Here is a 15276-nt window from a genome sequence, read left to right as displayed (position 1 = left end):
AACTAAAGTGCAATACTATAAAATTCCTAGAAGATAACATAGGAGAAAATATATGACATTAGGTTTGGTGATGGCTTTTTAGAATTAACACACAATCCGTGAAAGAAAGAATTGCTGGATTTGATTAAAATTAAAAGCTTCTGCTATGCAAGACACTGTCAAGAGAGTAAGAAGACAAGCCACAGACTGGGAGAAAATATTTATAAAAGACATACCTGTTAAAGGACTGTTATCCAAAATATACAAAGAATACTTTAAACTCAAAAAGAAGAATACAATAAAACCAATAAAAAAAATGGACCAAAGACCTAAACAGAAACCTCACCAAAGAATATATGCAGATGAAAAAAAAGCACATGAAAAGGTGTTCCACATCATATGTCGGCAAGGATATCCACATTAAAACGAGATATTGCTACACACCTATTAGAATGGTCAAAATCCAGAACACAACACCAAGTGCTGATAATGATGTGGAGCCAGAGGAGCTCTCATTCATTGTTGGTGGGAATGCAAAAAGGTACAGCCACTTTGGAAGACAGTTTGGCCATTTCCTATAAAACCAAACACACTCTTACCATAGAATCCAACAATTGTGCTCCTTGGTATTTATCCAAAGGAATTGAAAACTGTCAAACAAAAACTTGCACATGAATGTTTAAAGTAGCTTTACTCACATTTGCTAAAACTTGGAAGCAACCAAGATGTCCTTCAGTTGGTAAATGAATAAATAAACTGTGATACTTCCAGACAATGGAATATTATTCGGCACTAAAAAGAAATGAGCTATTAAGCCTTGAAAAGACATAATAGAAACTTAAATGTATATTACTAACTGAAATTAACCAATCTGAAAAGTCTACATACTGTATGCGATTCCAACTATTTGACATTCTGGAAAAGGCAAAACAGTACAATAAAAAGATCAGTAGTCGCCTGGAGTTAGAGGGGAGGGTAGGTGAGAGAGATGAACAGGGGATCACAGAGGATTTTTAGGACAGTAAGACTACTCTGTATAAGAATATAATGGTGTATACATGCCATTATGCATTTGTTCAAAACCCACAGAATGTTTAACACCGAGAATGAACCCTAGTGCAAACTACAGACTTTTGGTGACAATGATGTATCAATGTACGTTCATCTGCTGTAACACATGTACACTCCAATGGGGAATGGGGGATGGGGGGTAGAGTAGGTGAGGGTAGATGGGAACACTTCATACTTTCCACTCAATTTTGTTGTAAACCTAAAACTTCTCTAAAAAATAAAGTCTATTAAAAAATATGAAGAACAGAACGCTTCTACACTCAAAATAAAGTTCTTTCAGCCATTCATTCACTCTCTCTCCTGTAGTTGTTAACTATTAAGAAGGCTACAGAATATCCTATATGAATTGTACTCTTTGGGTAGGGGGGTTGGGGGGAAGGGTGGCTAAACCATATAAATGAAAAATAACAAAACAGTATATCGTAAAGCTTATTCAAATGACAGCAAGTTCACGTTTCTTAATAAGACCCCATCAATTATTAGATTTACCACCAATTTCACAATAACACTTCTGGTAAAAGACTATCCCAATAAATGCACATATGAGACATCCAAGTTTCAAAAGGATTAAAATCATTAACTCAACAAACATTTATTAAGTGCCTACTATGTGTCAGGAATACCAAGCACTAGAGCTACATGTGAGCAAGACAAACTCCTTGATTTCCTGGAGTTTATTCTTTATTAAAACAGACACTAACTGTCACGTATGCTGTGCAACCCAAATCCCTCTTCAGGATTAGTAGGTCCAGACAGAGAGACAGAGAGATAAGTAGTTACTAAGAAAGAATGGTCTTATATATATTTAATAAATGGAATTCATAGTTACAAATATTCCTAAAAGAAAGCTCCAGGCCCAGATGGTTTCACTAGAAAATTCTACCAAGCATTTAAGGAAAAACTAACAACAATTCCATATAAACTCTTCCAGGAAATGGAAAACAAGAAAACACTATACAACTCATTTTATTAGGGTAGCATTGCCCTGAAATACAACCAGACAAAGGTATTACAAGAAAACTATAGAACACCTCTCATCAGCATAGATGCAGAAATCCTTAACAAAGTATTAGCAAATCGAATGCAACAATATATAAATAGGATAGTATATTATGATCAAGTGGAGTTTATCCCAGAAACGCAGGGTTGGTTCACACTAGAAAATTAATCAAAATAATTCATCATATCACCAAATTAAAAAGCATGGAATCACCTCAACAGATGTAGAAAAAGGTTTGACAAAATTCAACATTTATTTGTGATAAAAACTCTCAGCAGTTTAGGATTAGAAGGAAAGTTCTCCAATTTGATGAAGGACATCTACAAAATCCCTACACTAACATCACATTAAGTGGTGAAACACTGAATGCTTTCCCCCATGAGTGAATAAGAAAAGAATGTCCACTCTCACCAGCCCCATGCAACAGGTGTAATAGAGGCCCTAGACAGTACAATCAGATAATAAAAAGAAATGAAAGGCATAAAGATCAGAAAGAAAAAAATTAAAACCATCTTTACTCAGACAACAATGTAATGAAAAAAAGAATCTACAAAAGGCTACAAGAACATGTAAGTGTGTTTAGTAAGGTCATAGAAACAAATCAATTGTATGTTTATATACTAGCAATGAACAGCTGGAAATTAAAACATACCAAAAAAAAAAAAAAAAGACCTAATTGCAATAGCATCAAAATACTTGAAGATATGTAATACTTATGAATTTAGAAAAATATGTCCAAGATTTGTAATATGAAAACAACAAAACATCAGCCTAAATAAATGGAAAGATACACCTTGTTCATGGGACTAGAAACTTAATATTACTAAGATGTAAATTCTCTCCTAAGTTGACCTATAAATTTAATGCATTTACAATCAAAATCACAGGAGACTTTTCTTGTGGTATCTCAAAGCTGATTTAAAATTTATAGAGCAAAGCAAAGGGCCTAGAATAGCCAAAAATTTTTTGAAAAAAAGAAGCAAAGTTGGAAAATACATACTATTTTACTTCAAAGTTTATTATAAAGTGACAGTAATTAAGCTATGTTGTTTTGGTGAAAGTATAGAAATATAGATCAAAGGAAGAGAACTGAGTAAAGAAATAGACCCACATATATATGGACAAATGATTTTTGACAAATGTGTATAGGTGATTCAGTGAAGAATGGATGGTATTTTCAACAAATATAACATACCTTATACAAAAATTAAATCAAACAGATCATAAGTTAAAATGTCAACCTTAAGGTGTAAAACTGCTACAAGAAAACACAGGAGATCCATTAACTGATTAATAGATAAACTAAACGTGGTTTTATCCATAGAGTGAGAGATTATTCTGTCATTAAAATGAATAAAGTACTGAAACATGCTACAATGTGGATAAACTTTGAAAACATTACATTAAGTGAAAGAAGCCAGAAACAGAAAAAATATACTGTATGATTCCATTTACACAAAATATCCAGAATAGGCAAATCCATAGAGACAGAAAGGAGAGTAGTGGTTGCTGGAGGCTAAAGAGAGAGGTAGATAGGGAGTGACTGCTAAGGGTTCAAAGTCTCTTTTTGGCAAGATGAAAATGTTCTCCAATTGATTGTGGTGATGCTTACACAGCTCTATGAATATACTGAAAACCACGGAACTGCACACTTTAAATGGGTGAATTTTATATATGAATTATAACTCAATTTTTCTAAAAAAAAAAAGAATAAAAGGAAAGCATAGAAAAAAGGAAACAAAATCTTTGTGGCCTTTGGTTAGTCAAAAATCAAGAACCACAAAAAAAAAAAAAAAAAGAAAAAAAAACTTGATAAATTGGAATTCCTCAAAATCAAAAATCTGTTCTTCAAAAGATACTGTTAAGGAAATGAAAAGACAAGTAACACACTGGGTGAAAACATCTGCAAAACCCATTTCTAATAAAAGATTTATATCCACAATATATAAAGTACTATCTTTTGAAAACAAAAACCACAGGAAAAAAATAAGCAAAAGATCAAAACAGATACTTCATGGAAGTGGCACAAATGGCAAATAAACACATGAAAAGATGCTCAACATCATTAGTCATTAAGGAAATACATATTAAAACCACAAAGGGAAATCACTACCCACCTACAAGAATGGCTAAATTTTTAAAAACTGACAATATCAAGCACTGGCAAGGAGGCAGAACAACTGGTTTCTCAGACATTGCAGGAGGACATACAAAATGAGACAGCCCCTAGGAAAACAGTTTGGTCATTTCTTATAAAGTTATATATGAACTTACCACATGACCTAGCAATCCCACCTGTAGCTGTTTATTTACACAAAAAAATAAAAATAGATGTTCACACTTAGACCTGTATGAGTATGTTTACAACAACTTTAGTTATATTCACCCAAAACTGGAAACAGCCCAAAGGTTCATCAGCTGGTGAATTAACAAACAAATTGAAGTTCTCAAGAAACTCATTAAAATAAAGACTGGACCTGAACACCCCACTGTCAATATTGGACATCCATCTAGGCAAAGAATCAGCAGAGAAAAACAAGATCTAAACAATACTCTAGACCAATTGGACATGGCAAATATCGACAGAACATTCCATCCAACAACCTCAGAATATTCATTCTTCTCATCAGCACATGGATCATTCTCAAGGATAGATCACATATTAGGTCACAAATCAAGTCTCAACAAATTCAAAAAAATTGGAATTATCCCAAGTTTTTTCTCAGACCATAATGGATTAAAACTGGAAATTAATAACAAATGAAACTCTGGAAACTATACAAACACATGGAAATTAAACAGCATTCTACTTAATGGCATATGGGTCTGAGAAGAAATCAAGCAGGAAATCAAAAAATTTATTGAAACTAATGAAAACAATGATACATCATACCAAAACCTGTGGGATACTGCAAAAGCAATATTGAGGGGGAAATTTATTGCATTAAATGCTCACTTCAGAAGAATGGAAAGACGGCAAGTGAACAACCTAACTTCACCTTAAAGAACTAGAAAAACAAGAACAATCCAAACCTAAAGTTAGTAGACGGAAAGAAATCATTAAGATCAGAGCAGAACTTAATGAATTTGAAACCCAAAAAACAATACAAAAGATCAATGAATCAAAAAGTTGGTTTTTTGGAAAGAAATAAAATTGACAAATCATTAGCATGGCTAACAAAAAAAAGAAGAGAGAAGATTCAAATAACAAAAATTAGAAATGAAAAAGGCAATATTACAACTGATGCATCTGCAATACAAGGAATCATTCGAAACTACTATAAATAACTATACGCCAACAAGTTTGAAAATCTGGAGGAAATGGATAAATTTCTGGACACACACAAGCTCCCAAAACTGAGCCATGAAGATGTAGAAAATCTGAACAGACCGATAACAATAAAGGAGATTGAAGCTGTTATCAGAAAGCTCCCAACAAAAAAAAGCCCAGGAACAGATGGATTCACAGCAGAATTTTACCAAACATTCAAAGAGGAATTGACACCAATTCTTTACAAACTATTCCAAAAGATTGAAACAGACACAAGTCTCCCGAACTCTTTCTATGAAGCAAACATCATCCTAATACCCAAACCAGGTAAAGATATAACTGAAAGAGAAAACTACAGGCCGATATCCTTGATGAATATAGATGCAAAAATCCTCAATAAAATACTAGCAAACAGAATACAGCAACACATACGTATAATTATTCACCACGATCAAGTGGGATTCATCCCAGGGATGCAAGGTTGTTTCAACATACGCAAATCAATAAATGTGATACACCACATTAATAAAATCAAACATAAGGACAATATGATCATCTCTATAGATGCTGAAAAAGCATTTGATAAAATTCAACATCCATTCATGACAAAGACCCTCTATAACTTAGGTACAGATGGAAAATATCTCAACATAATTAAAGCCATTTATGATAAACCCAACGCCAATATCATCCTGAATGGGGAAAAGCTGAAAGCTTTTCCTTTAACAACAGGAACTAGACAAGGATGCCCACTCTCACCACTCCTATTCAACATAGTGTTGGAAGTACTAGCCAGAGCAATCAGAGAAGAGAAGGAAATAAAGGGCATCCAGATTGGAAAAGATGAAGTCAAACCGTCCCTGTTTGCAGATGACATGATCCTATATATCGAACAGCCGAAAGCCTCTACCAAAAAACTCTTGGAATAGATAAATGATTTCAGCACAGTAGCAGGATACAAAATCAACACACAAAAATCAGTAGCATTTCTATTCTCCAATAGTGAACATGCAGAACGAGAAATCAAGAAAGCCTGCCCATTTACAATAGCCACCAAAAAAAATAAAATACTTAAGAATTGAGTTAACCAAGGAGGTGAAAAATTTCTATAATGAGAACTACAAACCACTGCTGAGAGATATTAGAGGATACAAGAAGATGGAAAGATATCCCATGCTCTTGGATTGGAAGAATCAACATAGTGAAAATGTCCATACTACCCAAAGTGATATACAAATTCAATGCAATCCCCATCAAAATTCCAAAGACATTTTTCTCAGAAATGGAAAGAACTATCCAGACATTTATATGGAATAACAAAAGACCACGCATAGCGAAAGCAATGCTGAGCAAAAAAAATATAGCTGGAGGCATAACACTACCTGACTTTAAACTATACTACAAAGCTATAATAACCAAAACAGTATGGTACTGGCATAAAGACAGACACGCTGATCAATGGAATAGGATAGAGAATCCAGAAATCAACCCACACACCTACAGCCATCTGATCTTTGACAAAGGCATCAAGCCTATACACTGGGGAAGAGACTGCCTCTTTAGCAAATGGTGCTGGGAGAACTGGATATCAATATGCAGTAGAATGAAACTAGACCCATACCTTTCACCATACACTAAAGTCAACTCAAAATGGATTAAAGAATTAAATATACATTCTGAAACAATAAAACTTCTTAAAGAAAACATAGGAGAGACACTTCAGGAAATAGGACTGGACACAGACTTCATGAATACAACCCCAAGAGCACGGGCAACCAAAGGAAAAATAAATAAATGGTATTATATCAAGCTAAAAAGCTTCTGCACAGCAAAAGAAACAATTAACAGAGTTAAAAGACAGCCAACAGAGTGGGAGAAAATATTTGCAAAATATACATCTGACAAAGGATTAATATCCAGAATATACAAGGAACTCAAACAACTTTACAAGAAAAAAACAAGCAACCCAATTAAAAAATGGGCAAAAGAGCTAAGTAGGCATTTCTCTAAGGAAGATATACAAATGGCCAACAGACATATGAAAAAATGCTCAACATCACTCAGCATCTGGGAAATGCAAATCAAAACCACACTGAGATACCACTAACCCCAGTTAGGATGGCTAAAATCCAAAAGATTCTGAACGATAAATGCTGGCGAGGTTGCGGAGAAAAAGGAACTCTCATACATTGTTGGTGGGACTGCAAAATGGTGCAGCCTCTATGGAAAATGGTATGGAGGTTCCTCAAACAATTGCACATAGATCTACCATATGACCCAGCTATCCCACTGTTGGGAATATACCCAGAGGAATGGAAATCATCAAGTCGAAGGTATACCTGTTCCCCAATGTTCATCGCAGCACTCTTTACAATAGCCAAGAGTTGGAACCAGCCCAAATGTCCATCATCAGATGAGTGGATACGGAAAATGTGGTACATCTACACAATGGAATACTACTCAGCTATAAAAACAAATGAAATACTGCCATTTGCAACAACATGGATTGACCTAGAGAGAATTATATTAAGTGAAACAAGTCAGGCACAGAAAGAGAAATACCACATGTTCTCACTTATTGGTGGGAGCTAATAATAAATAAATAAATTCACACACACACACACACAAAACAAACAAACAAAAAAAACGGGGGGGGGGAGACATAACAACTATAATTCCTTGAAGTTGATACGACAAGCAAACAGAAAGGACATTGTTGGGAGGGAGGGGGGCGAGGGAGGAGGGAGGGATGTTTCGGTAATGGGCCACAATAATCAACCACATTGTATATCGACAAAATAAAATTAAGAAAAAATAAATAAATAAAAATAAATAAAAAAATTTTTAAAAAAAAGACTCAGAATACAGGACTGGTGGGAACTAAAGCAGAGTTTGAAGAAACTTCATCTGGAAAAATAACAAATAGACTGCAAAAAAAGGAAGAGTAGAAGCACAGAGAAGAGTTGAGAGATATTAGAGCAATCTTGGAAAGATCCAAAGGTATTTTTAAGATGTTCTTTGATTAACTTGGGAGACAATAAGATAGTTCAAGAACCTATGAAACCTCACTGACTTGGCTCAATTTCTAAGCTCCTCCGCTTACTAGCTCAGTGACCTTGAGTACACTAACCATACCTATCTCATGGAGTTAATGCAGAGATTAAATGAATAAATATTTGTATAGCAATTTTTAAAGTGCCTAGGCTATTAATTATCAGTTATTACTGCAATTGTTATACCTATTAATCAGCTCTTAAAGCTCATATGATTTCTTTTCACTTAGTTTGAGAAACTATATGGTTCATTCCTTCTCTGCTCCCTCCTTTTTTTAAAAAAACAAATAAACCATAGTAAGCAGAAGATGGAATACAAACTAAAATCCTACCGTAGATTTGCAGAATTCTGCCCAATATGCCCTCTACTTGACTCCTAAAATAATGACATTATTTTCTCATCTATTTGAAATTTTCTAGGCCCTCTACAACACATGCAAAAAATATCTTAACACAAAGATATTTCATGTATCTTTGTCTGTTCATATCTAGAGCACACCTCATAACTACTGATACCACTGGCTGAATGTATCAGATGTCTTCTTCCATGTTAACACTTTTTCTTGATTCCATTTTAATGGTGACTTTAACAATCAGCTTTCCATTGAGACTTTATAATTTAGTTGTCCTTCAAATACCTAAGCGCACAGCTTAAAAACACAAAAAGTACCAAATATCTCCCTTCTCCATGCCAATTAATGACATGACAGGGAAAAACAAATGTAGAAATGACGTATGTCTTTCCCTCTTTCATGAAATTAAACCTCTCTTCTTCCCAGAGAAACACTACTCTTCCCTGATCCTTCTTCCCTCTTTAGTTGAACAGAGACACTGTATTAGACAAAAAAGATTCTGAACAAAATATTTATACAATTTCAACTCTAACTAAATGTAGTAAAGGAAAATGGGTGGCACAGGATGAAGATGTGTCTTTAATAACCCTTTGTACTGTTACACTGGTGGTAATTGGTGTGACACAGAATATGATTAAACCAAATTAGAGGTACCAGGATTTATAAATTACACATTAAAATAAGATTTTATACAGACATATTTTAGAAATGCTAATTATTTTTATATCAAATCCATTATTTTTATAATTTATATATTTTCAGTTATAAATAGTATATAACCTATTGTGTCTGAACTATATAAATCTCTTGCTGTGATATTTTATTTTTTTATTTATTTATACATTTTAATTTATATACACCTGAGTGTCACAAAATTTTAATAGACAACAACAAAAACACTCATTTCCCAAGTATCTTCCAGATTCTCTCTTCCCTCTGGTTTTACTGTAATCTGCAATGATCAGATTTCATGCAAATCATTTAATGGCATCATATAACTTATTTTAAAAGGGTAATTGAAAAGTAAATTAAAGCAAAGACTAAAACCAAGGGCTTTCCTGAAATAATTAAATAAATAAATAAATCACTTCTACTTACTGTTAATTCCAAACGCTTCCAAATTATAAACACTGGTGTGCAACATACTTGCAAAGGATTAGAATTAAGAAATAAGCAATATTATTTCTTTAAATAAGTTGATATTTATTCTGAACAAAGGAAGTTAAACATTAATAAAATAAACCAAATTCAAAGATGCATCTTCCTAATGATTAGGCTGGACATTAGGAAAAGCATGCCAGTTTCTTTGAGAAATACATCAAACGTTTTAGTACTTGGTTGGGTCAGCTATTTTGTTAGCCTTTAAAAGCAACTACATTAATTATGATAAAGAAAAAATATTTCTAAACAAATATCCAGCTTCATAAATATAAAGTGAAGGAGGGATACCCTAAAACATTTACCCAGAGGCAGCTGGGGAGTACAAGAAGGTACCTACCTCATGTACAAGAGCAAGTGACATCTGCTTGAAACTTCGCCCTCTACTGGCCATCAGTCGATTCAATGGTTTGCCATCTTTACTCTGATAGGTTGAAACATCATAGCAAAATAACATACCACCTTTAAAGGAAAAATTATAAAAACATTTCTTATGGCAACACTATAATTAGATTATCAGTAATTAGATTCTCAGTAATCCATAATAAATCTGGATAGAGAGATTTATAATGAAAAGATAATTTGCTAAGTAAATTATGATTTTTGACTATGAGTGTCTAAGGAAGGAAAAGATATAAAGTTAACATTTAAAATACCACTTATACTTACTTACTTATAAATAACCTGTAAATAAGTATTGATAAATAAATGAATGAATTTACAATTCCTGACTTATTTTAAATTTTTTGAACTGTTAGTCCTAAAGATTCTATTAAGCTTTTTTTAAAAACATAAATTGTAATTAAAGAGATATACTTGCACATATTAATCTTCATAATCTCTTGATAGCATGGGTCCCTTTAGTTTGTACCCACAAGCAGACGAGCTTTCCCTCATACCTACATTCACATATATTCACTCTCCCTCTTCTCCTTCCTGCCCTTCCTACTCTAATCAACTAAGTTCTCAACTGAACTTTCAGCTCCAGCCAGTCTTCTCCAGTGTCAATCAAAAGCAAAGGCAGACAGTTAAGTGCTGGAGGATGAGTTAGGGTAGTCTTGGAAACTATCCTGGTAACTTTAAGCCAAAATAGAGATCATAACATTTTTCAACATCTCTGATTGAAGTATGGTAAACAGAGAAAAGTGCACATATCATAAGCATACAGCTCAATGAATTTTCACACACTAAGCAACCATGTGTAACCAGCACCAAGATCAATAAAGAAAACATTATCAATACACCTCAGAAGTCCTTCCTCATGCCTCCTTCAAGTCACACCCATCCCCATCCAATGATAACATAACTTCTAGCAATCATTCTGCCTACTTTGGTACTTTATATAAATGGAATCAGACTGTGTAAACACTTTTATATCTGGCTTCTTTCACTCACATAATTTTTGCAAGAATCATTCATGTCATTACTGGCAGTTATAGTATATTCATGCTCATTGCTGTATAATATTTCATCACATGAATATACCACAATTTATCCATTTTACTGTCAACAGGGATTTAGATAGCTTTCACATTTAGGGCTAGTCAAATAATGCTGCTATGAACATTACAGTATATGTCTTTTGGTGGCAGCATTTGGGTTTATCCCTAAGAATTAAATAACTGGGTAAGAGTATAAATTTGTTCAGTACCAAACAGTTTCCCAAAGTGGTTGTACTAATTTACATTCTCAGTAGCAGTTCTGACTGCTCCACATATTTACCAATACTTTGCATATTCCATCTTTTTTTCATTTTAGCCATTCTGGTAGGTATGTAGTGGTATATTATTGTAGTTTTAACTTGCATTTCTCTGATACTAATGAAATTATTCATTTTCTGATATGTTCATTGGACACTTCAATACCCTCTTTTTCAAGGATCCAATTATTTTTCCTGTTTTTCTACTTAGCATCTCTTTCTTATTGATTTGCAAAAGTACTTTACATATTCTGAATATGAGTCCTTTATCAGACAGATATATTGCATATATCTTCTTACGCACTGTGACATTCCTATTTGCAATACATTAATGGCATATTTTGATTAACACGTGTTCTTATTTTTAATATAATTAATTTGCCATTCTTTTTCTACTTAGAGCTTCTAATTATAGGATCATTTGTTTAAAAGACCATTTCTTTTCTCTACAGCACTGCAGTGTCACTTTTGTCATAAATCTCGTGACCTTGTATATGTGTGTGTTTCTGAACACTCTATATACTTTCATTTGTCCATTTGTCTATCTTTATGCTAATACCACACTGTCAATTATTGTAGCTTTATAATTGGTCTTGATATCTTATTATGTATATCCTCCTATTTGGTCGTTTCTGTTCCTCAAATTTCCCTGGCTAATCTTAGCCTTTTGCAATTCCACACAAATTTTGGAATCAGATTGACAGTTTCCAAAAACCTACTGGGATATTGATTGGGATTGGGAGGAATCTATATATTAATTTCAGAAGAAATGACATTTTTACAATATTCAGTCAACTAGTCCATAAACATGGTTTATCATTTAATTTATTAGGACTTCTTTTAATTTCAATAATATTTTGAAGCTTTTGGTGTACACATTACACACACTTCTTGCTAAAATTATTCTTGGTACTTGATTTTTTTTAATGTGATTATAATAGAATAGTTTTCAAATTCATTTTCTGGAGGAAGAAAGCAGGATGGAAAACTAGAGGTGCCTGGGGCATGTTCTGCCAACAGAAAAAGAACAGAATGTGGAACAAACAGTTAAGTGCTAAAGAGAGAATCAGTGGGAGAGTGTGGAGGGTAGCAACAGTCTGATGAGGACCCCTGGAGCATGAAAAACCAAGAAGATGGCATAGAGAGGAGAAAAAGGCACACAGCTTCAGCTGCCATGTCTCCAACACCAAGATCAAAACAGGAGGAATTTTCCCTTTTGGTGAAAATAATCTGTTTGGCTGTGAGGAATTCCTAGCAGTAATCCTCCTCTTGATCATGTCCCACCCTGCTGCCAATACCAACACAGATATCAGTAACACTGTTCATCACCAGAGCTGCCACCCATCTCCCTAGCAGTTTCTTCCACTCCCTGCCACAGCCACCACTGCTCCCTCCATGTGGTTCCTACCACTGCTGCTCCCATACACCATTTCATTCTGTTACCCACCCCACACAAAGTAGATCATCGCACTCCCCACCATGGTTGTTGCCACTGCCAACACCCCTCAGCCAGATCCAGGTGTTCCTGTGTTTTACCAAACAAGAAGAAAGAAAAAAGAAGTGAACGAGTACAGCCCAGCATGTCCACTGGTGGAAACTACTCGTGGAGATAACATGACTGTTCTGACCTGGGGAGACTGCCACATGCAGCCTCTGGAATGAGGTGAGCAAGCGCAGCTCCTCAACCCAACAGCCCAACCCACACTCTCTTTGAGCATGCACCCAGGGGTGGGAACTACTTACAGAGACCACACAACTGCATTGACACAGGAAGAGTCATGAGCAGAGCCACTGGAAAGAGGTAAGTGAGGGCAACCCCATTACCCAGTGGCCCAACAACAGGGGAAATTACATTGCCCCCACAGTAATGCACCTGGGGGCGGGAACTACTTGTACAACCCACACGACTGCCTTGACCTGGGGAGGAACACAGATGAAACACAGATGGAACTGCCAGTGGATGGTTTCTGCCAATGCAGAAACTCAGGATAGCCAAATAAAGTATGGAAGAAAATACCCAGCCACCACCAACCGATCTCCCAACCAAGAGAAGCAAGAACCCAGGAGGAGACACTGCCTGTTGTAAGGAGGAAATAGAAACCCCACCCAGGTTTACTCATTCAAGCTGAGCATCAGTATACAAAAGTGCACCTATCAGGGTCATGGGGACACCAGCAGTAAGAGCCCAGGGTCACCCACCTCACCCAAGAAGCGAAAGGACACACAAGCACTTCTCCTAAGACCTTGACATTCTGCCCACATCCTCAACAACCCAACACAGTGTCACTCACTTCAGCAAGGAACCACTGAGTGCCCCAATGCCTAGGCCTCAGAGGTACTCACAGAGAAGTCTAATGTTGGATACAGCCAAAGTAACCACATGGAGATTATGCTACTGGATCTACCCAGAACCAAAACTAAAACACCATAGCCAATGGTCAATATAAAACACATCTACAGGAGGGAATCTTTCTCCTCAAAAGCTACTCCAGAGAAATAGAAGAAACAACTACTCCACCAGATGACCAGACATCAACATGGGAATACTAGAAATATGAAAAGAAAGAGAAAATATTTCACCACCAAAAGAATAAAGTATTTCTCAAGTACCAGGTTCCACACAGCAGGAAATCTTTGAAATGAACAAAAAGGGATTCAGAGCAACACCATAAGGAAACTCAATGAGATACAAGAAGATTCAGGCAATGAAACCAAGTGAGAAAAACAATCAAGGATGTGAATGAGAAAATTTACAAAGAGATAGATACCTTTAAAAAGAATATAGCTAAACTCCTGCACCTGAAGGACTCTTTCAATGACAAAAAATTTAAAACAAGTGCTTAAGCAGCTGGCTAGAGCAAGCAGAAGAAAGAATTTCTGACCTCAAAAACAGTCTTTTCAAAATAACACAGGTAGACAAAAAGAAAAAAAAAATGAAGAATATAACCAAGACTTGGAACCAACCTAAATGTCCATCATCAGACAACTAGATAAGGAAACATGGTATATATGCACCGTGGAATACTACTCTGCCATAAAAAAGAATGAAATACTGCCATTAGCAGCAACATGGGTGAACTTAGTCAAAATCATGTTAAGGGAAATAAGCCAGGCACAGAAAGAAGTACAACATGTTCTCACTCAAAAGTCAGAGCTAAAAAATAAATAATTTTAAAGAGAGAGAGAGAGAGAGATACAACAATCACAATACACTGAACTATCAAAAGGAGAGATCAGAACTAAGGTTACCAGAGGTGGGAAAGGGGAAGAAAGAGGGGGGTAGAATTGGTAAAGTGACACAAAAAGTGATTATATTGTATAATGTTGAATATACTGGTTATCATGATTTCAGCATCACATATTGCACACAGGTATTGATATTCAATTCTGTACCCCACAGATATGTACAATCAACTATGTTACAATAAAAAATAAATTTAAATTAAAAAAAAATTTAAAACACAGACAAGATCAAAAAAAGAAAATCTGTAACAGCTATCAGAAAACCTTAAGCACACAAACATACAAATCATGGGTGTTCCAGAAGGGGAGGAGAGAGGAAAAGGCATTGAAAACCTATACAATGAAGTAATAGCAGAAGACTTCCCAGGAACTGGGAGAGATACATACTTCCAAATTCAAGAGACTCAAAGATCCCCAAAGAGATTCAATCCACAAAGGTCCTCTCCAAG

The 15276-nt window shown here is 35.1% G+C and overlaps 1 protein-coding gene across 3 annotated transcripts in view; it reads right to left on the bottom strand.

The window, feature by feature from the left end:
• The window catches only part of FOCAD (focadhesin), a 338731-nt gene that overhangs the window by 80878 nt on the left and 242577 nt on the right, over positions 1 to 15276 (bottom strand). For all 3 annotated transcript variants that reach the window (XM_063080862.1, XM_063080864.1, XM_063080865.1), the window contains one exon: positions 10226 to 10347. In XM_063080862.1, coding sequence (XP_062936932.1) covers positions 10226 to 10347 — 122 coding nt within the window. The remainder of the gene's footprint in view (positions 1 to 10225; positions 10348 to 15276) is intronic.

This window comes from Cynocephalus volans, chromosome 16 (assembly GCF_027409185.1).
Source record: "Cynocephalus volans isolate mCynVol1 chromosome 16, mCynVol1.pri, whole genome shotgun sequence".
NCBI classification, from domain to species: Eukaryota; Metazoa; Chordata; class Mammalia; order Dermoptera; family Cynocephalidae; genus Cynocephalus; species Cynocephalus volans.
Note: the sequence above shows the minus strand (reverse complement) of the source record. Positions and strands in the feature narration are given on the sequence as shown.